Source organism: Papaver somniferum, unplaced genomic scaffold (genome assembly GCF_003573695.1).
Source record: "Papaver somniferum cultivar HN1 unplaced genomic scaffold, ASM357369v1 unplaced-scaffold_6, whole genome shotgun sequence".
NCBI lineage: Eukaryota > Viridiplantae > Streptophyta > Magnoliopsida > Ranunculales > Papaveraceae > Papaver > Papaver somniferum.
This window is the reverse complement of record NW_020648748.1, coordinates 1,046,163-1,071,280: the sequence shown is the minus strand read 5'-3', so window position 1 is coordinate 1,071,280 and position 25,118 is coordinate 1,046,163. Positions and strand designations below refer to the sequence as shown.

Sequence of the window (25,118 nt, the reverse complement as noted above, 5' to 3'; positions counted from 1 at the left end):
TGATATATATTGCACTAACCTTAATTTTGAGGAAGCTGTAAAGAATGTACTACTGAATAGTACATGTATTTTTTATACTTTACAACCACCTATGAAATATGTGATATTTACGATTTGACTGAAAGGAAAAGTTAGATGAAATGATCTAAAGGATCGAAGGGAACCAGATGAAATTCTGAAGGCAATGGTTTTTGTTAAACTTGATGTGTTTAATGTGTGTTGTAAATGTGCAGTATATCAGATGTATACAAATACATTAGTCTCTTAAAAGAGTGGGATGATCTGATCTGAGATATGCGATACTTGAGGTACATCTTAAATTGTGTATGTGATACATATTGTACTGACCTTAAGAGATGCTGTTGTTTCAGGCTATGAAAAATCTTAGCTTATGTGAGTTGTGTACCCTCTTAAGGAGTGTCTATCTAAGGAAGTCCTTAAAATAGACAAGATGAAATTGATTTTTGAGAAATCAAAGTTCGTGCGCTTTAATTCAAGCAAGATAGGAAGACGAATGACTACTAAGATATGCTTCTTAGAAGATATTTCTCTGTGACCGAAGCCTATGGCCATCATTGAAGAAACTCAATTGACTATGTGAGTCTAAAGTAAATGAGCAATGACAAAGTCTAGACATACTCGGAGAAGGCTAATTCGGTAAGACAACTATACTCTCTAATGAAGTAATTTTAGTTGATTCGTGAAGTCAAAAAGAGGTCTCAATAGACATGTAAAGTCAAAAGAGAACTTCATAGACTTAGGGAAGTCAAGAGAAAAATTGGTGGTCCTTTGACGAAAGGATTTTCTAGAGATATGGTTCGTAATTATACATCGAGGGGGATGGGACTTAAGCTCATATAAAATAAACTTGCCATGAAGGATACTCAACCTTGCTGCCTGGAGATCCCAAGATCAAGGTTTCGAATGAGACAACTAATTTGTGGCGGGTAAAGGTAAACACTATCAGAGAATTATATTCTCTGTCCCTTCCCTATGGTGTAGATGTGATAGTGTGACTGCATGTGAAGGATGACTTTTAATAAGTATTAATTTGTAGAGTTTCTTCTTTCTATGGTGTTTAACAGGATGTTCAAGACATCAACAGTTGGCTAACGAGAAGACACGAAAAACAGATAAGTGCCTCTTTTATTATTTATTTGTTTGATCAATTTTAATTGCTATTCCCCAACAATTTTAATTGAAGAATGACTTTTAATAAGTCTTAATGAGTTTTATAATTTCAATTTAAGATTGAAGTTGGGTGTAGCAGTGAACACTCTTGATGGAACTCACATATCTGAATGAGGAAGTTGGTCGCTCCCCATGAGAACATGAGATGATTCTCTAGAGCATTCTGAGAAACAAGACGTCCAGGGCCAAAATGGACACAATGGCATGAGCTTGGCAGCAACCTTGGAGATATCATGTGTGGTTGTTATCGCGAGTTACACCAAATGTTAGACAGTTCAAGACCTTATGGACACTGGCTAATAAGTAGTTCCGGTAACCTCTCGCTAAGCAAAGGTTCAAGACCTAATGGACACCTATGCCTATTCGTGATATTTCTTGTTTTCCGTGTTTTATCGTATTTTCATTCATGTGGGGGATTGTTGGAAAACCACCGGTTTTATGTGAATTAAAATTTATTATAAAACGATTTTTCAAAATATTTAAAATACCTTCCAAATTTATCTCTTAGATTTTTACGGGATAAATTTACCTTATATATTTTGGATTTGCGCTAGGGTTTTATATGGAGAAAAGCCCCTCATACATCCGTCCGTTTTAAGAACTTCTTCGTTTTTTTATGATTGAAACAAGGTTTTAAGTGCTAACGATTCCATGAGTTTTCCGCTGCCAAGTTCTATTAGGACAAATTTGAATGTGCTATTCAAACTTTGTTAAGATTGTTGTATCTTAGAGGCAGATGTACCCGTAGGGATATAACATCATCTTTTCAGAGTGTAGCCGAGAATTCTTGTCTTAAGGACAGTATGTTGAACATGCGCCTCAATCTACCATTCGAGTTTCTTCTTTCTATGGTGTTTAACAGGATGTTCAAGACATCAACGGTTGGCTAATGAGAAGACACAAAAATCAGATAAGTGCCTCTTTTATTATTTATTTGTTTGATCAATTTTAATTGTTATTCCCAACACTATTAACAGGAGAACATGCACTATCACAAAGACGAAACGGAGAGAGGAAGAGTTTGGCATTATATTTTGTGAAATCTGTGAAAGAAATGTTAGCTTGAAATATTAGACGCCCGAGTTTATAATGAAGGAGACGCAAATGATGTTTTATTTGTCGGTGAACTTTCCAAGAAGTGCTTGAAATACGTTAGAAAGAAAAGGCCGACCATGAAAAAAGTATCACTAAGTGGGGGTGGGGGGGTGGGGGGGTTGCATGAGAAACTTTCAAGAGATCCAGTGCAACCTTGAAAATTCCAACTTCCCAGGGAAGCATTACATTGGATGTAATTCAGCTCTTTTAATGTTAATTTTTCTATTGTTCTTGTTTTACGATTAAGAATTTTGTTGCTTGTATAACAAGTGGACACTCCTATGGCTCTCCCCCATGGATTCTGAATTTAACACTAATATAGAATTATTAAAAAATAGATCCTACTAAAATATAATACTAAAGAGACTAAATTTTTAAACACAAAATTGGTTAAAAAGACCAAAATCAACAATTCCTGAGTGAAAAAGACTTGTACAGTTTGATACTGTTTAACAAAAATGCTGCATGAACCGCATAAAAAAACTATGCCAAAATCGTGTCTCTCACAAATCCTTCATTGATGGTGGCCCCCTGCTAACTCCTTCAGATGTGGGACCCGCCACCGTGTGAGTGGGAGGTTTTTGCATGGTTCATTTACTCAGTTCGTTTGGAATCATTAACTGTTTAAATGGACAAGAATTAAAAAGATACTTTTCTATCAACCAATTTGGGTAATGTTCCCAGAAATATTAGAAAAGTATAATTGTAATTGACAAAAACATCCCTAAACAAGTTCGCATATCCCTAAACTGACAAAAATACTTTTCCTGTACAATATATGACTAAACATATGCTTTCTCAGGATGAATGATGAGCCCCAAACTCATCAATCAAACATCATTAGAGAAATTAGACGAATTAACAGATGAGAAGAGAGACGAAATCAGATATAGGAGCGGAAGAGTTCATAGAATCATAGAAGAAGATTACAGACACAAACATATTCATTCCATTGTCATTCATTCCATCATCTGATAACAACATCCACCACATATATATAGCAAACCTAAATAACTACCACCACAATAACTGCCTAATCATTACAACCGTACGTTTCCATCTAGCACATGAGGGCCTATCATTCCAACCCCCTTCAGAACAACCTTGCCCTCGAGATTATAAACAGAGACTTGCCATTAAATTTACATATAAGAAACAAGGAAACAACAAAATGCATAAAATTTGGATCTTTTCCAGTGATGCGTGTCGTAACCACAACAAATTAATTAAGATATTTCCCACTAATTAACTGGTAGTATAGCGGTAGTAAGATATCGTTCCCACAAAGAGCATTCTAATTGATATGTTATATAGATGGCAAAACAAAGTTAATGGGGGATTGGTTTATGAAATAAATAAAATATGAAAAGAGAATAAGATAAAAGGGATGATCAAGGAATCCTTCGCCGTTACCAAGTGTTAACCGGATTAGAATACTTATCTATATTTCGTTAGAACCATTCATCACCAACCGTAGAATAACATCTAGATCAGTGCTATTCTCAAAACTCCTTCTATCACTGGATACAGAAGTTCTCAACTACCATATTCTATTCAACAAACCATCAAGTAGTAGATCACTCAAGGTGTAATCCAATCGAACGCTTTAAGATTTGTGAATTTAGGTTGATCCCAATAATTAAACTCTTAGATCAAGGTCCACCTGCTGATGTTATCTTCACTCGCAATAGCTCCACAGAATCCCTCTGCAAGGTCTCGCGATGTCTACTTGTGTAGAGAGTCAATCGACGATTACTTATCTCATAACTCAATACTAGCAATAGAACAATCAATAGACTAATATAGTATGCATCCCAAATCAATCTAAGAATTACTCATAAACAATAGATATGGTGAAAACAAACGATGATGATTAAAACTCCGTACAAACTTGTATAATAATAAAGCTTCACGTCTAGAACATTGAATTCACCCTTAACCAACAATGGTTTAGCAACTCATGATTACACAATTACCCGGTTTCCCCCTAAAGGGGTAAACCCTAGGTTTTTAATGAAGAACGAAATTATAATATAAGATGTGGTATATGTTAATTGTTGTGGAAGTCCCCTTATATAGTTTTCATGAGATCTAGGTATTAGAATCCATCCGGGACCGTGTTTCCTTGATTTGGAAGTCAAAATACGTCATAAGGGACCCCATAGATTTGTCTCAGTCATTGTCGATTTTCTCAAAGAAATACCGAAAGATGTGCTCAAAAATACACCTTGTCTGCCTGAAATACGACTACTTTCGGTATTGCTAAAGCAATGCCGAAGGTGGTGCTGTAGATTGCAGTTTTACGTCTCGACTGTTTTGGCCGTAACTCTTTCGTCCGAACTCGGAATGATCTCATTCTTTCGCCATTATATTCAAAATTGAATTCTCTTCAAGATGGTAATAATAAATTCTGAATTTGGATGAGTTGAACTTAGTATTCTTTTCCTTCTTATGTTTTCGACCTTCTTTGCTTCTTTTTGTCGCACTTCTTCCTTTTTTTTTTGGCTTTAAACACTTGGATCTTTGGAGAACTTCACTTTATAGCTCTTTTGCAGCCATTTTCACTCTTCTTAGGATGATTCACCTGATATGACGCATAAACTAGAAAATAATCATAATAACAAGTAATATGCAAGAATTATAGATAAAACAAGTATGGAATTGACATTCTAAACATGTAAATTAAGCACTTATCAAATTCCCTCACACTTAGATTTTGCTAGTCCTCGAAAAACTACTTAAAATACAACAACTCCATGTTGTCAAGGATACGGTTGCACTTAGCATGTGCAACAGGCCTTTAAACCCCTAGGTGTCCCTAGTGGACGAGTTATAGTCTCGTGAGGGCTTACGAGAGGTATACCCCCAAAACCTGCTCCAACTTCAAAGCTTTCCAGCTTCCCAAGCATCCAAATATCTATGAGTACATAGAGTTTTTTCATGCTAGTAATAAGAAGTTAGAAATACCAAAGAACATATTCTCATTCTTAAATATTGAGTGAGAAAGACCCAAACCATAATAAGAGAAATGCGTGTTTGAGAGCGATCAATAAGCATTTCGCCTCGACTTCTGCCTCACTTAAAAGTATTTTGTGATAATTGCACTTATAGGTCTCACATGTGCGCAGGTAGGAATGAAGAGAGAATCCTACACACGTTGAATGGTGGGAAGGAAACCTTCCGAATTATTTCTGGAAACCCCACAAGATCGTGGGAAATTAAAAGACTTTTTTCTGATGATCTCTAAGAAAGGAAATCAACCATTATTATTAAAAATAGAGGATGAGAGTACTTCCCACTTTCAAATCTGATTTCAATGATGATAACACCATTCTCACAGTATCCAATAGAAACGTAGTCTTCATCTCGTCTTCTTCATCTTCTTGTTCTTCGGTCTTCAACTATTGATGATAAACTCTTTAACTTCATAAAACTTTGACAAATGTAACTCTTTTCCTCAAATTCCTTGTTGCTTGAAACTTCTTTATAGATTTTTCTTCCTTCCCCACGACTTTGTTAAATAAATAAAAACAATTTAACAAATATTTCCTGTCTCATATTTTTTTTAATTATTTTTTAGTGAGACAAGAAAAATAACAATGGAAATAGCCATTGGGTGAAGTATTTTACCGCTTTCTTCTTTACAACTTGTATTGTCTCATATCATAAACTTCAATAACTCTCATCTTTTTATTTTCTTCGCTCTTGTAAATAATTCTTCATACTTAGATATAGAATTCCGCTCTTTATATATAAGTCTTCGACATGTATATAAAAATCTGCTCATTGTATGTTGCTTTATTCGGATATGAAATTTGATCTTCCTTGTACTGTTACTTGTAAACCTCAAAACGTCTTCAACTTTCCTTGTAGATTTTGATGTCGCTCCACTTTTTGATGATGATGTGTTTCTATGGACCTGTTGTTGGCGAAAGAGAGAATGGTGCTAACTGCAAATCAAACTACAAGAAGATAGCTTTCATCTATAGAAGTCACCCTCATGATTGACAAAATTAGCACTCAAGAGATCAAAGACTAGTGCTTCTATTGGTGGGAGGTTGGGTAGCTCACCATTCTACCCGGAATTAACGTACGGTGACACATACTCAAAAGAAAGTTCTTTAGTCAGCTACAAAGAAATTTGGTTTGGCGCCTCTGTTGATTTGAAAATAGGTAGTCTCTACTAATGATTGATCATCAACTCTAATAATGCATTTCTCCCTGCTCCTAATTTGCATCACTGGCATGATTAAATCCATTATTTAACACTCTAACAAGCAAGAAATCTGAACGTAGTTCCCTAACACTTCCAAGTTCAGTTATGTCGGTCAGAATTCTCTATGTAAACATACCTAGAAGTATGCTAGTGACTCTAAAATCTCTACAAGTTGGAGGTTTTTTATGCAAAATTTTGAAAAATCGACTCAAAAAGGCTAAAAACTCTATATGCAAAGTATCCAAACACTCCCCTACACTTAAAGTCTACATTGTCCTCAATGTAATTGACTCGTCCTAAGTAAAAGCAAAGTGGGAAATCCTAATATGATATGCAAAAGAAGAAAAATAAAAACAAAAGGATAGAAATATAAAACCTATGGGTTTCTCCCATGCAACGCTTAGTTTAACGTCCTCAGCCTGACCTTCTTGTTATCGACCATACACCAACAATCTGAAAATTTGGTCGTCCATCCATACAACAATCTGCAGTACTAGTAAAAACTTCATAAATACATTAGCAAAAGATATAATTATTGAAGCTATCACTTTATTGAAATTTCCCCCACACTTAGTCCTTTCTACACTCGGAAGTGGATAGAGAACATAGAATTCGGGAACTTCAAAAGGTTCCTCGGCTTGGTGAACCTGCACAATATTAGAATCAAACACATCAAGTGGTAGATACTTAGAAGAAAAATAATCCGTTAAAACTTTCGAAGCGCACAACTCCAATCCTAAGTGAGGTATTTTCCTAAAAGCTGGGTTAACAACTCTTTTAGGAACTACTTCAATTGGATGGAAAAGATCAATAGATATAGAATTATGCAAAGGATTAGACAAACCTTGTTCGAGATCCTCATCTTTCTTAATAAAAAGTGAATTATTTACTTCAAGTATATCGTGGTCCTCTATCAAACTTTTAATTTCTTCTTCAACCGAAATCTCAGCATCATTATAATCATTTGCAATCTCAATTGGGTCTTCCACGACTTCAATCAATTTGGTTTCATTCTCAATCTCAATCTCTTCAACACTCTCGTCATCGCAATCGGAATCCTCTTCAAAATCGTCAATAGCGAAGCGACGTTCGAATTCCATATTTATGGCCTGGTTAATTTCATCAAGAATCTTTTGTGATGCACCGACTTCCTCCAGTTGGTTGTATCGCTCAAATAGTTTTCTGACGTTAACACGCTTTCCACCGTGTTGCACAATCTCCTCTTTTGGAAAGAGCGAAGGAAAAACACGATAAAGAAGGGTAGGTTCTGATTCATTATCATAAATTTTTAGTTCCAAACTCTCTGTCACCTGCACATTACTAGAACACAATTGATCAGAAGCATAACTATCCTCCCATCCCTTTGATTGCTCACTTTCATACCCGTCATAAGGTTGTTGATATGTATGAGAGTATCCATAAACCTATGTAGGGTATGGTTGGTAGTGGTTATATGAATGAGATTGAAAACCATATTGCTTACCACTATAATATAATAATTGTTCTTGTGCTCCATACATGTTATTTCCGTAAGGAAACATGACGACTCACAAGAGCAAAAGAGAAAATAAAAGCAAAAACCTAAAAAACAAAAACATGTTAAACAAATCAATTAGCAACTTCTTCCCGGCAGCGACGCCAAAATTTGATGCGTGTCGTAACCACAACAAATTAATTAAGATATTTCCACTAATTAACTGGTAATATAGCGGTAGTAAGAGATCGTTCCCACAGAGAGTTGTGTAATTGATATGTTATTTAGATAGAAAAACAAAGTTAAAGGGGGATTGTTTTATGAAATAAATAAAAGATAAAAAGAGAATAAGATAAAAGGGATGATCAAGGAATCCTTCGCCGTTACCAAGTGTTAACTGGATTAGAATACTTATCTATCTTTTGTTAGAACCATTCATCACCAACCATAGAATAAAAACTAGATCAGTGATATTCTCAAAACTCCTTGTATCACTGGATACAGAAGTTCTCGAATACCAGATTATATTCAACGAACCACCAAGTAGTAGATCACTCAAGATGTAATCCAATCGAACTCTTTAATATTTGTGAATTTAGGTTGATCCCAGTAGTTAAACTCTTAGATCAAGGTCCACTTGCTGATGTTATCTTCACTTCCAATTGCTCCACAGAATCCCTCTACAAGGTCTCGCAATGTCTACTTGTGTAGAGAGTCAATCGACGATTACTTATATCATAACTCAATACTAGCAATAGAATAATCTAGTATGCATCCCAAATCAATCTAAGAATTACTCATAAACAATAGATATGGTGAAAACAAACGATGATGATTAAAACTCCGGACAAACTTGTATAATAATAAAACTTCACGTCTAGAACATTGAATTCATCCTTAACCAACAAAGGTGTAGCAACTCATGATTACACAATTACCCGGTTTCCCCCTAAAAGGGTAAACCCTAGGTTTTTAATGAAGAACGAAAGTATAATATAATATGTGATATGTGTTAATTGTTTTGGAAGTCCCCTTATATAGTTTTCATGATATCTAGGTATTAGAATCCATCCGGGACCGTGTTTCCTTGATTTGGAAGTCAAACTACGTCATAAGGGACCCCATAGGTTTGTCTCAGTCGGCGTTGTCGAGTTCCTCAAAGCAATACCGAAAGTTGTGCTCAAAAATATACCTTGTCTGCCTGAAATACGACTACTTTCGGTATTGATAAAGCAATGCCGAAAGTGGTGATGTAGATTGCAGTTTTACGTCTCGAATGTTTTGGTCGTAACTTCTTCGTCCGAACTCGGAATGACCTCATTCTTTCGACATTCTCTTCAAGATGATAATAAGAAATCCTTAATTTGGATGTGAACTTAGTCTTCTTGTCCTTCTTATGTTTTTGACCTTTTTTGCTTCTTTTCGTCGCACTTCTTCCTTTTCTTTTGGCTCTAAGCACTTGGATCTATGGAGAGCTTCACTTTATAGCACTTTTACAGCCATTTTCACTATTCTTAGGATGATTCACCTGATATGACACATAAACTAGAAAATAATCACAATAACAAGTAATATGCAAAAATTATAGCTAAAACAAGTATGGAATTGACATTGTAAACATGTAAATTAAGCACTTATCAGCCGGCTGACTAACTGAACAAGCAATGATACTCCAACGAGGTAGAACAATTCTTTCACGAATTCTTCCTGCATAATTTATGTGTTTGAATGCCCAGAAGAAGTAAACTTCAGTTCCATTAATGGAAGCATAACATAGTATGTCGGGTTCCTCACTTGATTCATTTTGTGGCCTATCAACATGGATATCAATATTTTGAAATTCTTCGTCGAATATTGGGAAGAAATCGCCAATATAATATGATGAAGAATTTTTATGTTGTTTACAAACAACTTCATCTTTGTCTGCAAATATATCGAACAAATCTCCTAGGTTGATGCAGTCTTCTTCTTCTTTGACTGATGTCGAAACTCTCAATGAATTATCTGAAATACGTGCAATAATATCTTTCATCATTTCTTTGTTACGAACATCCATTATATTGTTGATTCCCTTCATCATCAGTTCCTTGTGTTGCTCCAAAATATTCAAAACAACAGTCCTGATATCTTTGATAAAATCATTGTGGAAATCCATTTGGGTATGGTACAAACCGTTCTAAAGAATCGAACGGATCTGATACCAATTGATGAGCCCCAAACTCATCAATCAAATATCAGTAGAGAAATTGGACGAATTAACAGCAGAGAAGAGAGACGAAATCAGATATAGGAGCGGAAGAGTTCATAGAATCAGACAAGAAGATTACAGACACAGAGATATTCATTCCATTATCATTCATTCCATCATCTGATAACAACATCCATTACATATATATACGAAACCTAAATAACTACCACCACAAATACTGCCTAATCATTACAACCGTACGTTTCTATCTAGCACATGAGGGCCTATCAATGAAACCAAGTTCATCCTGAACAATCCTGAATAGGTTATCCAAATAATAATATACACTAGTTTAAGTAAAATAATCGTATATCTATCTGTACATAGAAATGTCTCAATAACATAGGCATGCACATGGATTACAACATATTTTTTTACACCTAAAACAACTATAAGACTTCAAGGTAGGACATTGAAATCAAGAACAAGAGGCATATTTGAAGCAAGAACATCAACTAGTGCTTGATTTGCATGTCGCAAGAGCACAAAAACACTTGCTACATCAGTTTTTACTGAAGAAGCCACAGTCGCAGTCACCGCAATATCACCTGGGCCATCAACAGGATCCACTACAGGATTTGCAACATCCTGAGAAAAAACTCTTCTTACCTTTTTGTGGATATAATGTACAGTTATTTTGTGTAATACATAGAGAGCAACCACATGAGAAACACCATATCCATGACAAATTCAAATAAGACTTCTCACTACAAAAATCATAAGAAACTTACACAGAACGCAAACAAAACTGTTTTTAAGCAATTTTAAGAAAACCCACTACAAATATCTTAAATTACGGCAGAATGAAACTAGTTTCATCCTACTTTAAACATGGACGAAATCAAATTCAACCCAATCTAAAACAAGATGAAACAAGTTTCATCTTAGTTAAAAAATTCAACCCAATATAAAACAGGATGAAACCAATTTCATCTTAGTATAAAAATTGGATGAAACTAAAATCAGTCCAATCTAAAACAGTAAGGTGTACAAAACATTCATCTAGTAGCAACAAATGATGAAACCAGGCTCATCCTGTGGAAACTCAAGATGAAACCAGTTTCATCCTGTAATAACACAAGATGTACAACAAACTTAACTAGTAGCAACAGATGATGAAACCAGGCTCACCCTGTGGAAACACAAGAGGAAACCAGTTTCATCCAGTAATAACACAAGATATATGAAACATTCATTCAAATGCATCAAATTTTTTTTAGGGCTTTATCAAAATTGCGTTTACGAAACTTACTCATCTTGTGAAATTGACAGAAACCAAAACCCAATTTCTTTAATTAGCTTCAATTTCTTTAACCTCAATTCAAAAAAAAAAAAATTGATATTGGTGGCGTTTTCGACGATGGTGTCGCTGGAGTTTATGGTAGTCGAGATAATGAAGGAATACAGTGATGTTGTTGATGGTGGTGGTGGTGTCTTTTGATAGTGAGTTTGTTGTTTCTGGTGGTGGAGATGATATGTTGTTGGTTTTTATGGTGGTGGTGTTGATAATGTTGTTTTTTGTGTTTGTGATGGTGGAGAACGAGATGCTGACGGTGGTGGAGATAATATTGATCCTGGTGGTGTTGGTTTTCTGTTGATGAAGACGGGGGAGGAAGAAATGTTGTTTGTGGTAGAAGAAGAAAGCTAGCAAAGAAATAGATCTGGAAGTCGATGTTTTCCATGTTTAAAGAACTACTGTGAGTACAAATGTCTAAATTGAAACGACATAGCATCCGTCCATTTCACCCAAACCAATATGTTACCCCTCCATCTCAACAGGAAAAAGTACCTTTTTGACCCAAACCAATATGTTACCCCTCCATCTCAACAGGAAAAAGTACCTTTTTGACGGAATAGCCCATTTTCTGATTTTAAACATATACTGTGCCTATAAAGTCCGAATATTTAGTGGGCTTAGTCATTATTTATCTTTGAATGCTTGCTTCCATCCTCATTGTTTAGGTATTCATATTTAGTTATTGTATTGTTTAAGATATGTTTGTGGCCGTTGGAGTTTTTTATGCTACTAGCAGAACATACAAAACAACAGTCGGCAAGTTGAAAAGAAGAGTATTGTCCAAGGCGTGGACAGTCAAAATTTAGGTATATGAATAAACATATCGATTAACAAGTAGCTTTCCAATGGTGTCACTTAATTAACAAATCTATCTTTAGCATTATCGCGGGCATTTTGCAGCCGACATGTTATATATATGTAAATTGTAGGAAACGCTAAAAGTATTTTGTTTCTTGATGAAGTGACGATGGGACCATCTTGCAAAATGTTATCAACTTGTTCTATAGATTATAAATTACTGCATACAAGCAAATTTAGAAATTTCAGAGAAGGTAGTGGAAAATTCCAAGCATAATAAAAAACATTATAGCACACACGCATTCCACTTTTAGTAGCAGCATTAGGACGACTTTAATGCTTATACACCCACACATTTCTTATTAGAGCAATACCCAGCAACTTCTTTTGACAATTTTCGAGATTATCTTCACATGTGATATTATTTCATTTGATTGAGCAAAAGCTAGTAGCCAAACCAACAAATTAGCAGCATGGCTTTTCATGTTTCTGTAAAGTTTCAATGTTTCGTGTTGTTAATATGGCTGCAATTAGTATCTTCAGAAATACCGACGAATGCTTCCCGACCAATAGCCAAGCCTGGTTGTGTAGATAAGTGTGGGAACGTTAGCATACCCTACCCTTTCGGTATCGGTGACGGTTGTTTCCTAGAAGAATGGTTCGAATTAAGATGCAACAACAGTATCCTGGTCGATCATCCAAAGCCAATAAACGGTGGCTTGTATGTCTCAGAAATATCATTAGTCGGGGGCTACATGATAACCGATGTCTCCATCTCCACTGATTGCTCTAGAAACAAGATACGAAATTTTAATTACTCGATTACCGACTCCTTTTCCGGAAAATTCACCTTCTCTTCGTCGAAAAACAAGCTCACAGCTATCGGCTGCAACAGCTGTGCGTATTTAGGACTAAACAGTAGATTTTTTCCTGCTGCAGGATGTATGTCAATGTGTAATACAGTGGTAAATTCCAACAATGGGTCTTGCGCTGGTAGTGGTTGTTGCCATGCCTCTATTCCAACTGGATTAAAGGAATTTACTTTGACAATTGGATACTTAAATGAAATGCATCCTGAATCGAGTTTCAACCCATGTACTTATGCTTTTCTACATGAAGAGAGTTCATTTAAATTTTCCACTTCATATCTGAAAAGCTTCAAAGCTAATGGAACAGAAAGTGTTCCTGTGGCTATTGATTGGAAAGTTGGTACCGAGACATGCGGGGAAGCTCAGAGAATTTTGAAGACCTATGCCTGTGGACCTAACACTGATTGTATTGATTCTGTAGAAGGCATAGATCCCCCAGGATATCTATGTCAGTGTGAAGGCGGCCATGAAGGAAATCCTTATCTTAACAGTACTACCGGTGGTCATTGTCAAGGTATAAATTTTACATACTTGAAAAGCTTTTAACGAGATCTATAGATCAGGTATAATGGGCCACCAATATAAAAATTTGCATTTTCATGATTTTAGTTCTCAGATTATTGTATACACAGTTTTATGAACATGCCAGTTTTTTAGGAGTTCAACAAAAGTATAATTTCAAGTTTATAAATGAAATTACTGCAGAGATTTGAGATTTTATGTTTTTAGTCAGGTGTCTTTTTTTATGAGATACTTGTTCATTTATGAAATGAACCATGTAATTTTCTGTTCATTTTGATTTTTGGTCATGAACCGAAAACAACCATAGATTTTTTTTATGTTGTCTCTACGTGTTATTTTACGGTTATTCTGTCCTTGAAGATCAACTTGACCTTGAAACAGATATCGATGAATGTGAAGCATCATCAAACCCGTGCGTGACGGGGATTTGTATAAATACAAAGGGGGGCTTTGAATGTCGTTGTCCAGAAGGAGAGGTTTTACTTGCAAATTTAAATGACGGGATATCTTATTGTTCTCGTCCACCATTAAGTAAAGTTCTAGTTGCTGCAATTGTATCAACAGGTATGCAGCATACATAACATAACTCTTTTGTGTTAATCATTTCGTCTATTATATTTTATCCCATCATTTTAAAAGGATAGGCTTGTTTCGTGTGTAGTTTATACTAGGCTTGTTTCGTGTGCGTGGTTTATACATTTTTTTTTTGTAACGGAGTTAGTATCTTTTATATATGTTTAATGCATCTTTGGCATGATCTGCAGCTGCAAGCATACTTATAATACTTATTCTTTGCGTGGGCTATTGGTTATACAAAAGAATTCAGAAGAGGAAGCAAATTAAACTGAAGCAAGGCCACTTCAAGAGAAACGGTGGGTTGTTATTAAAGCAAAAGATCACTTCGAACGATGGTAAAGTTGAAAGCACGGCCAAAATCTTTGTAGCCGAAGAATTAGAGAAGACGACGGATAACTTCAACCCAAGCAGAATCATTGGCAAAGGAGGCTTTGGTACTGTTTTCAAAGGCATGTTATCCAATGGAGAAATAGTTGCCATTAAGAAATCTACATTGGTGGACGAAACCCAAGTTGGTCAGTTCATTAACGAGGTTGCTATTCTTTCGCAAATCAATCACAGGCATATTGTTAAATTGTTAGGTTGTTGCTTAGAGACCCAAGTTCCCTTGTTGGTATACGAGTTTGTCCCTCACGGAACACTCTCATACCATCTCCATGAAGGTGATAATGAGTCGTTACTTTCATGGAAGGATCGTGTAAGGATAGCATCTGAGATAGCAGGAGCACTTGCATATTTACACTCACAGGCGTCTATGCCAATCTTTCACAGAGACATAAAATCCACCAATATACTCTTGGATGAGAAATACAAGGCAAAGGTCTCTGACTTTGGAATTTCTAGATCAGCACATATAGATTCAACCCACTTAACCACACGTGTGCAGGGAACCTTCGGTTACTTAGACCCTGAGTACTTCCATTCAAGCCAGTTCACCGATAAGAGTGATGTCTATAGCTTCGGAGTAGTCCTTGTGGAGCTTTTAACTGGAGAAAAGGCAATCTCTAAAATCCGAGAAGAGGGTTTAGCATTATATTTCATAAAATCACTTAAAGAAAACCGTCTATCAGAAATATTAGATGCTCGAGTTCTTAACGAAGGAAACACTGATGATGTTTTGATTGTCGGTAAACTTGCCGAAAAATGCTTGAAATATGTTGGAAAGAAAAGGCCGACTATGAGAGAAGTATCACATAGTTTGGAGGGGTTGCATGAGAAATTTTCAAAAGATTCAGTGTAACCTTCAAAACTCCGACAAAATGAATTGCATCGGATGTAATTCAGCAGTTCAGTCAGCACCCTTTCTTGAATTATATTATCATTGTTGTTTTTGCTTGTTTTCGTATGATAATTGCTAGCTTCATTGACTTGATGGAAAACCAAAGGATGAATTGAGTGAGGTAATGATGGCTTCATGGTGAGTACCAAGAAGCCTTATCAACTAGACTTGCTTATTAGGTTTAGGACCCATCGATTGGGTTGTGTATCATCCTAGATTTTCATTTTAAGAAATGTAATAGTTAGCATCGCTTCGATCATTTGAAGTTGATCCTTATTTTCTTGTGTATTGATACCTGTTAAAGAGACGCCACAGCCTGCACCTTGAGCTGCTTTTAGTGTTAATGTTTCTGTATTCTTGCTTACAGGTAAACGTTGTAACTTGTTTAAGAAGTGCAGACTCCTCTCGGATCCTAGAAAACGCCAAAATGCCGCCCCCATGGATTCCATAGAGTAGATCCTAAAAAGTAACAGCAGCAACGTACTATTCCTAGTTTCTAGAAAGTAGAGTAGGACTCTTTAATTGTCGCTTGAAATTTGGATCACTTTTGAAAAGGTTTTCCCTTTTTCCGGTCGCCTCTGTTCCTATTTACCATCCCATAAATTCTCATCCCAATAATCCTATATACCACCCACATAAATTTTCATGAATCCTAAATACCAATTTTTTATTTTTTATTTACGCCCATCAAAAATCACTAAACAACCCACCAAAAAAAACTAGCTTTAACATTATTCTCCACCTCCATCACACACGTCTTCCCCACCTCCACGGTCCACCACCACCTTAAACCACCAGCCTCAAAGTAAATCATCTTTTTATTTATTAAAATCACAAAAAGAATTACAAGGTAATTGGAAATCCAGGTTTACTCTTTATCACTTTACGATCTTTCTCTCTTCTAATTTCTTGACCAAAGTCCCTATAAAGAAGCCCCCTCTCTATATACCAACTACTCTTTATATAGGATACTACATGATGGATGACAGCTAAGAGATCCTTTATTTTCGGAATCCTTGTGTGATATTATCGCACACGTACATTGGTTATTTTCGCAGATCTTATAAACTTCGCAGAGTTCTTCACACTTTATTCATGATTAGGTCGACATCATTCAATTCGTTATCACATCTGAGTGTATGCGACGCTCTTTGCACACATCTAATTATTCCTTACTCGCATATAATACTCTATTCCTACAAAACTCACGTTTTCTTCTTTCCTTTCCGTGTAGGCGACATAGTCACAACTCTATAAAAACCACTTGTGCTCGGGGACCCTAGCTACATTAATGTTGCCTCTAATTACTTCGGGCCAGTACTAAAATAGGAGTAGTGGCGTGATCATTTCATGGATCCTTTTATAGTTTCATGTCTGGTAGTTTTGGTGCATATTAAATTGAATACCTTAAGACCGGAACCGCACCTCCACTAGATATATTAATGGCCCATGAGAGGATTCACAGAGAGTTCTCACGAATAATTGAATTAGAAGTAGGAGAACATAAAGATCGAAGGTGACCGATGAAATATTGGACAAGTCAGAAATACAATAGAAAAAAAAAACAAAGGCGAAACTAAAAAAACAAAAACATGGATCATTGATTATTGATTACGTAACTGACCTCTAAATCTTGGTCACATAAGATGGGATATTGATATAATTTTTTTGGATGTTTGATTTATTTAGGATTCGGAATTTTTTTCCTAGATTTTTATTAACGGAATCTTTCGTAATAATGATTTTTTGGTTAACCGCAAATTAATTCTTATAGATAACCTAGGGTTTTTAAGTTGATTTATTTTTTGATCGGTATGCAAGAAAAAGACAAATAAAAGTGGTAATTATTACGGTCATAGTTAGTTTGACTTTTATGGATGGTAAATAGCAAAAAGCAAATTTGAAAAGTAGATAAACTTTATAAAGTGTAAGGGAGATGGAAAATAGGAAAAGTGGTGGTAGAAAATAGGGAAAACCTTCGAAAATTAGGCTAGTTGATTTGACTAATGCCGGCTAGTAAGTTTACCATCACATATTTTGGACTACTGAAAGAATATACAGTTATGTATAGTCGGATTGTTCAGCATTCAGCTAGATGCCCTTCTTTGAATTGTATTCTCTATGATAAATGTTTCACGGACATGAGGGAATTACCAGAGGCTGAATCATGAATTGATGACCGACACACAACTCTATATCGGCTCGATATGTTTAATTGAGGACCCTGATCGGTTGGTCTGTGTAATATTTACTGTGTAGCATACTAGCTAGTTTATCATTTTTTGAAATCTGATATTTACCGTTAATCTTTTGAAATTTGTCCTTTTTTTTCGCGTTTGTATCCCATTATGTTGACTCGAATGCTACTTGATGTTATTTACAAGGTGGATGCTGTTAGAATATATAGACAAGAAAAATATTGAGGTGGTCAAGCTCAATAACTCAAAGTTTAAAATGTGATAGAGACTCTGAGCTATTAAAAGTGTAGGAGTAAAATACCGCACACCTATCAGATATGTGAAATAATGATCATCAAGACTGAGCGAAGGCGACCGCATACAGCATATCCGAAATGACGAATCATATGATGTCAGCTTAGTCACGAGTACAGTGTGAAGAGCTATGCGGTGTTAAGAGTACGCGCGAGAAGAGTCAATATGAGCATGTGTTAATAACGCACGCGCAGATCCGAAAATAAGGGCTTTATTAGCTGTCATCCACTATTTAAACCCCTATATAAGGGATCGAGCGACCTTGTGTTGAGAGAGATCGTTTTGAGAGCTTAGACAAGAAATTTAGGAGAGAGAAAGATTATTTGGAGAGCAAGTTAGGGTTTTCTCATTACTTTGTATTCAATTTGAAGATCTTAATGAATGTTCTTGTGATTCTTATGATGATTACTTAGATTGTTCTATAGATTACTCTAAGGATGTGGTTGTAGGATTTCCTACAACTACATTTTGGCGCTAGAATACAGATCAGAATGATATACCATGTTGGTGAATCTACTTGAAAAACAAGCTTCAAATTGTTCATAGTCTTTCGTCATTAGAAGTTTAGATTTAAAAATTTCAATAAAAAGTTAAAATCTCAGAAAAATTATCTTCATCGTTTGAGTTTACAATTCCTCCTTTATTGTTACAAGAAAGTAAAGATGGAGAGACAAGAATCTATAGCAGAACAAGCACCAACAATCAGGAGGAGCAGAAGAATCGCTGGAAGAAGAAGAAGTGAAATTGCTGAATCATCAAGGATGGGAGAAAGAAACAATCAAGGAAACCAAGTCCAAACTCAGCCTCAGCGCGAACCACAGCAGAATAACACTATCGATTACGATAGAGTAAGTGTTCATACCGCACATACAGATTCAACAGAAGAAGATGAGCAAAGAACTGGAGATGCATGACTAATAGAAGGAAATGAAAAAAACGTGACAATCGAGGAACTTCGACAAAGATTGGTTGCAGAAAGAAGGCGAGAAGATGAAGAACGTGCGAATTTGATGCATCAGAATAATGAATTGAGAGAAGAAAATGTAAGATTACAAGACCGGAGATCAAAAAGCACCACACGTGCAAGCTCAAGGTTAAGTACAAGTAGGAGCTCGTCAAGACGTAGCCAATCCAGTCGAAGAGATACCAGGCGAGAACAACCTCTAGACAACATTACTGAAAACTTTCATATAGATGACAACTTACATGATCAACGCGATGAGCGACACATAGAGAATGAACCAGCAGATGACCGATACGTACATCAGCGCAAACATTATCGCATACAGGAAGGTCAAAGAGGCAATAGACGTGAAGACACAGGTGAATGCCATCGCACACATCATGATCAAGATAGTGAAGAGGATGAAGAACAAGGAAGAATTATATTGCAAGGTGGAGAAATGTTGAGAATTAGTATGAACACGAAGAGGAAGCTGAAAGGAATAATTCCGCACTGGAGCGTGCAAGGGATGAAAGAGAAAGACGCGGGAGAAGAAGAGAGGAGGCTGAAGAAAGAGAGATACAAGAGGTTGTGCGTCAAAATAACCATGAAAACAGAATTAGGAAAGCAATATTTAAAAGACCCATGCGGAAAGACATAGACCAAACCATGAGTGAAGAAATCCTTGGAGAGTTGGCTGAGGTGAGAGAAATGATGACGACACGAAGAGATGGTGGTAGGCGACAGTTGGATGAAGCAATAGAAGAAGCGGGGAAAACGCCATTCGCAAGACGGATACAACTCGCAACAGTACCCTACCACCTAAATTTAACCTACCTGTATTCACTAACATATTTGATGGAAGCACATGCGCAATAGATCATATAAGGGCATATAGTCGATCCTTATTACAGTGGGAGGAAAACGATGCGGTATTATGTAAGTATTTCCCGGCGAGTCTAACAGGAGAAGCTTTGCAATGGTTTGAAGGACTGCCAGTGGGAACCATTAGATCATTTCATCATTTACAAAACATCTTCCTAGGACAGTACATCAGCAATAACATGTTATGCCCAGGGATTGAAAAGGTGTTCAGCTTACGCAAAAGGATCAATGAGACTTGCACAGTTTAACAACGCGTTGAAGGAGCATGTATAGTAAAATGGATGGACGAGTAGATGACCGAAACCTTATACTAGATTTCATCAATGCACTTTTTCCTACATATTTATTGTATACACAGATATTCAGGACAAAAGATACAATAACCATGGCGAATTTACGCGAGTTCCAAGAAGAATACATAGATCTTGAAGAAAAACAAAGAGAAATGAAGTCTTACCCAGTTGCGATAACAACGCAAATGAGGGGAATGCAAGCTTACTTCCAAGGACAAAAAATATTGTTCCAAGTACATCCCAAGGTATTCAAGGAAAGAAAGTAATGGATGAAGGTAAAAAGTTAGTAGCCATGGGTAGTAGAGATCAGGAACAGTTTGAAAGAGAATACAAAGAAAAGAAGTTCAACAACCGTGGAGGAAATAATAAGATTCAAAGGCTTGATAACCAACCAGAAGGTTATGGAGGGGAAAAAAAAACATTACAACCAAGGCCAAGGAGGTAACAGAGTGGTTTGGGAGCAGCTAAAGATGCCGCATCCAAACACCGAGATAGACAAAATCTGGGAAGCTGTAATTTTAATGGAAGACATTCTTGATCCACCAAATGTGGGAAATGAACCACCACCAGGGAGGAGAAGTAGAGAATTCTGTGCCTATCACCGTTTCCACGGTCACACAACAAACAATTGTAGAAATGTGAAGAAAATCTTACTAAGAATGATTGATCAGGGAAACCTCAACCATTTACTAGTGCAGCAAGCACAGAATCTACCACCACCACCACTAGAAGGACATGCACAAGGTATGGAGACATGAAGGAATATATATTTGATCGAAGTAGGAGCGAAGGCGAAGACTTTATATTGTAATTCGATAATACACTCATTAAAAAGCATAGAAGATTTTCATGATAATGTCCTAAGTCGAGTTTATGCAAGAGATAGTGATGGAAGAGAGATACTCAACCTTGCGAAGATATCTCCATTGAAAGCTTGGCAGGCGCAACCTATTTCATTTAACGCAGAGGAAGTACCAGGAGGAGGAGAATCGCACGAGATCCCATTAGTGGTAAAGCTAGAAATCAATCCAAAAGCAAAAGTTACTGCCTTTTACAAATGAAGATGCAATTCAAGGAGCATTTACATTAAATGAGCATCAAATGCCTAAGATTTCATATTGAAGAAAAGGTCTCAATATAAGGAAACATTCGATGTACAAAGAACTGGCAAAGAATTTACAGGTGCGAAAAGGAAGAAAATGTCTTCAGGAAAAAAAAAACTAATTTCCACTCATATCATCTTCATTATCTTCCGCAGCTTCAAAACCACCAACTTCTTCTTCAATTTCCTCATACTCCTCATATTCTCCTTCGCTATCAGAGATACCAGAGTCTTCTTCATTAGGAGAAACTTTAGAAAGATTATAGTTTGATAGACGAATGCCATTATCGACACAGACTTTATTAATTGTCGCATCACAAATACGAATAGCATCCTTGCTATTATTGGAACAGTGACAATCAGCTTTTTCTTGGGTCTACGGTATTTAGAGTCACGAGCGGATAAGTTCGCCTCTAGGATATCAATTTTTGAAACAAAGATAAGGAGACAATTCAAATTTTGCATCACATATCTTTGAAACCGTTCCAAAAGTGCGAGTCAGTTCTTCATTACTAACTGCTGACATGGAATCAGAGAAGATACTAGATAGTTTCCCCAGAAAGACGTGATTGAGGAGTCTTCAGTGAGAAGAATATCATCATCGCTAGAGTGAGAACTTGAAGAAGAAGGATAAAATGCCTTCTGCTTCTTAGACAGACTCTCGGAAGAGGATTTAGAAGCGGTTTTATTATATCTAATTTTACCCTTACCCTTTCCTTTAACACCCACAGCTTCAACCTATGCGAATAATGAGAGATAGGAAACAGAGACAACAATATTGTTAAAATTAAAAAAACAATATTTCTTACTTCATTATCATGCGAAGGTGACGCATGAGGCAAATTTTTAGCCTTCTTTGACTGTTTGGAAATCTGGTACCAAAGAAAGTGGTAAGAGAAAGATAAAAGAATTAAAAGAAAATAAAAAGGGAGAGTTGAAGATAACATACCACATCATCTTCTTCAGGCCATCTGAATACCAAAGGGTCATAAGCAGGTAATCCCACAGGAAGGGGAAGAGTTGATCCATCTCCACTTATGTCAGTAATGTAGGGGACCACTAAAAGGATGGGATAATCCAACCATCGAGTATCATTTGACTTACGAGCGGTGCAATTAGTAAAGTCATGGAAGTTAACATCCTGCATGATTCTTTCATTCTCCGAGAGACCATCATTTCTTGACAAGCGAATACCCCACTTAGATGACTTATTCTTCATGATAACAATATCATAGTTCTTGAAAACATTCTCAAGGGTGTAATCCGCAGGATTGATTTCCTTATGGGCATGCTCTGGCTTTCGTACTTCTACTGGGTAAAGATATTCTAGTCCTAACGCGCGACGAGCATATTCCATGGTTATTCTAATGCAATCACCACTTAGTTGATAAAGGCCCCGCGAGAACCTCGCATCAGATAGAATTTCATAAAACAGAGGAATCTGAGGATTATAAAGGGGAATAGGAAGACCAGCGAGAAGCTGTCCTACTGAAATTATAATCTTCTGGTCATTCCATTATTCGAGAGAAAACCATTCAGGTCTGAGCGTAGATGAAAGTTTTGATCCAAGAGGATCGGATAGTGAGAAGCCTCTTTCACCAAATTCTTTTTTCAATCTTTTGAATTTTGTTTCTTTCTTCCAACCAGCTGGGGGCATCTTTAAAATGGGAATGAGGGATAGTGAAAAAATAATCAAACATGATCAAATAAATCAAAATCAGGGTGATCAAAACAAGAGAAGTAAGAAATAAAATGCGAAGACGAAGAAAGGAAGGAGTGGTGAGAATGATGAAACAAGAAAAGGTGATAATCAACTCGAAAATTCAATCAAACCAGTAGAGCAACAGCAGAAGAAAATAAGAATCGAAGAGAAAAAGAAGAGAGTAAAGAGGAAAGAAGAAGATAATTAAGAGTAAATAAGAGATTTACTCTCGATTCCCAAGATACTTACTCCATTCATGCGATGGTTGAAAGTGAACGGATAGGAAGAGGCGGTTATAAGAGACATGTCAGATAACGAATGGTTGAGAGGACACGTGTAAGTTGACATGCCTAAATTACGGAAATATGTCGGCATATAAGAATACGAAACGGTGAACGTGTGCGGCAGAACGAATTAAGAGTTTCTCACATTGATCTCCTCGTCAAAAGAATGACATAAAAAAAGGAAAAATGTAGTATTAAAATACCGCACACCTATCAGATATGCGAAATAATGATCATCAAGACTGAGCGAAGGCGACCGCATACAGCATATCCGAAGTGACACATCATATGACGTCATCTTAGTCACGAGTAAAGTGTGAAGAGCTATGCGGTGTTAAGAGTACGTGCGAGAAGAGTGAATGTAAATTAACGCACGCCAGATACGAAAATAAAGGCTTTATTAGCTGTCATCCACTATGTAAACCCCTATATAAAGGTTCAAGCGACCTTGTATCGAGAGAGATCTTTTTAAGAGCTTAGACAAGAAATTTAGGAGAGAGAAAGATTATTTGGAGAGAAAGTTAGGGTTTTCTCATTAATTTGTATTCAATTTGAAGATCTTAATGAATGTTCTTGTGATTCTTATGATGATTACTTAGATTGTTCTATAGATTACTCTAAGGGTGTGGTTGTAGGATTTCCTGCAACTACAAAAAGATCCAGGGAGATCAAGCAATTTCATTCTAAAATGGCAATCTAAAATAATTACATAAGGCTTCGACGCTAAAAATGAAAGCTATAATAAAAAAAATATTTGTGGGTACAGAATACCGCACAATCGTTAATTGCACGAAATGGCTTCTTTAGTACCAAGCGAACACCAACGCGTACAACATATTCAAGGTGATGAACCAGATGACGTCACTTACTCATGATGAAAGTGTGAAGATCAACTCGGCAGTGAAGAAACCGTGTGGCAACGGTGAAGTCTATGCGACATTGACGCACTCCAGATCCGAAAATAGGGGCTTTGATAGTTGTCCCCCACTATGTAAACTCCTATAAAAGGAACCAACCACCATTGTAATATGGAGAGATCTTTTTGGTGAGTTGAGATAAGATATTTAGGAGAGAGAAAGTTATTTGTTTTCCAAGTTAGGGTTTTCTCATATTCTTGTAATTGTTCTACGATTTAATAAAAGTTTGAGAGTATTTCATCATGGTTTCTTAGATTATTTCATAGATTATCATTAAGGTATAGTTGTAGGATTTCCTGCAACTGAATTTTGGCTCTAGAAAACAGCTTGGATGATAAAACCTGTCCATAAGAATTTTCAAGAAAGAATTTGTTGATTTTTATAGTTTTCCAAACGTTTTAATAAACCTAAGAAAAGATTTTCTGATATTTTCAACCAACTAGATCTTTGTCACTGTTTTTCAAATATGACCTCAGAACTCTGCTGCAACTTTCGGATCTCGCTTTCACTATAGGAAAATCATAAGGACGTGGAACAAAGGAAGCAGAGAATCAACAAATGGAAAAGAAAATATCCAAAGGAAAACAAAGACAGGAAAATGAAAAAGACCCAAAAAAGGAAGTAAGGATTATTGGAGCAGCAGAAGGAAACAGACGTATACAGTGCAACTCAATAACAAAGTGGATTTTGAGTGTTGCATATTTTCACGCAGGAATTACAGGGCAAATATACAAGCGCGGCCATGAAGGAAGGAAAATCCTGACTGTTGATAAAGAATTACCCTTGAAAGAATGGAAAAGGAAGAAGATAATGTTTACGGCGGATGAAATACCATAAGAAAGTTTAAGGCGAACAGATCCATTAGTTGTCACTATACCTGCCAGGAGGAATGCAAAAGATGAAAGCGCGAAAGCATCAGAAGAGTGGGCGGTAGA

At 36.4% G+C, this 25,118-nt stretch overlaps 1 protein-coding gene across 1 annotated transcript; it reads left to right on the top strand.

The window, feature by feature from the left end:
• Positions 1–12,651: 12,651 nt before the first annotated feature.
• On the top strand, positions 12,652–15,853 carry LOC113343464 (wall-associated receptor kinase 3-like). The gene is made up of 3 exons (XM_026587636.1): positions 12,652–13,702; positions 14,092–14,274; positions 14,475–15,853. Exons 1-3 carry the CDS (start codon positions 12,793–12,795, stop codon positions 15,524–15,526), a joined length of 2,145 nt encoding a protein of 714 aa, XP_026443421.1. The 5' UTR covers positions 12,652–12,792; the 3' UTR covers positions 15,527–15,853.
• The last annotated feature ends 9,265 nt before the right edge of the window (positions 15,854–25,118 follow it).

What these genes read in the sequence shown, in the direction of transcription:
- LOC113343464 (XM_026587636.1), top strand. Translation starts at nt 12,793, where the DNA reads ATGGCTTTTCATGTTTCTGTAAAGTTTCAATGTTTCGTGTTGTTAATA. An exon ending in TACCGGTGGTCATTGTCAAG is followed by an intron (nt 13,703 to 14,091) that starts GTATAAATTTTA and finishes ACCTTGAAACAG; the next exon opens with ATATCGATGAATGTGAAGCA. An exon ending in TGCTGCAATTGTATCAACAG is followed by an intron (nt 14,275 to 14,474) that starts GTATGCAGCATA and finishes CATGATCTGCAG; the next exon opens with CTGCAAGCATACTTATAATA.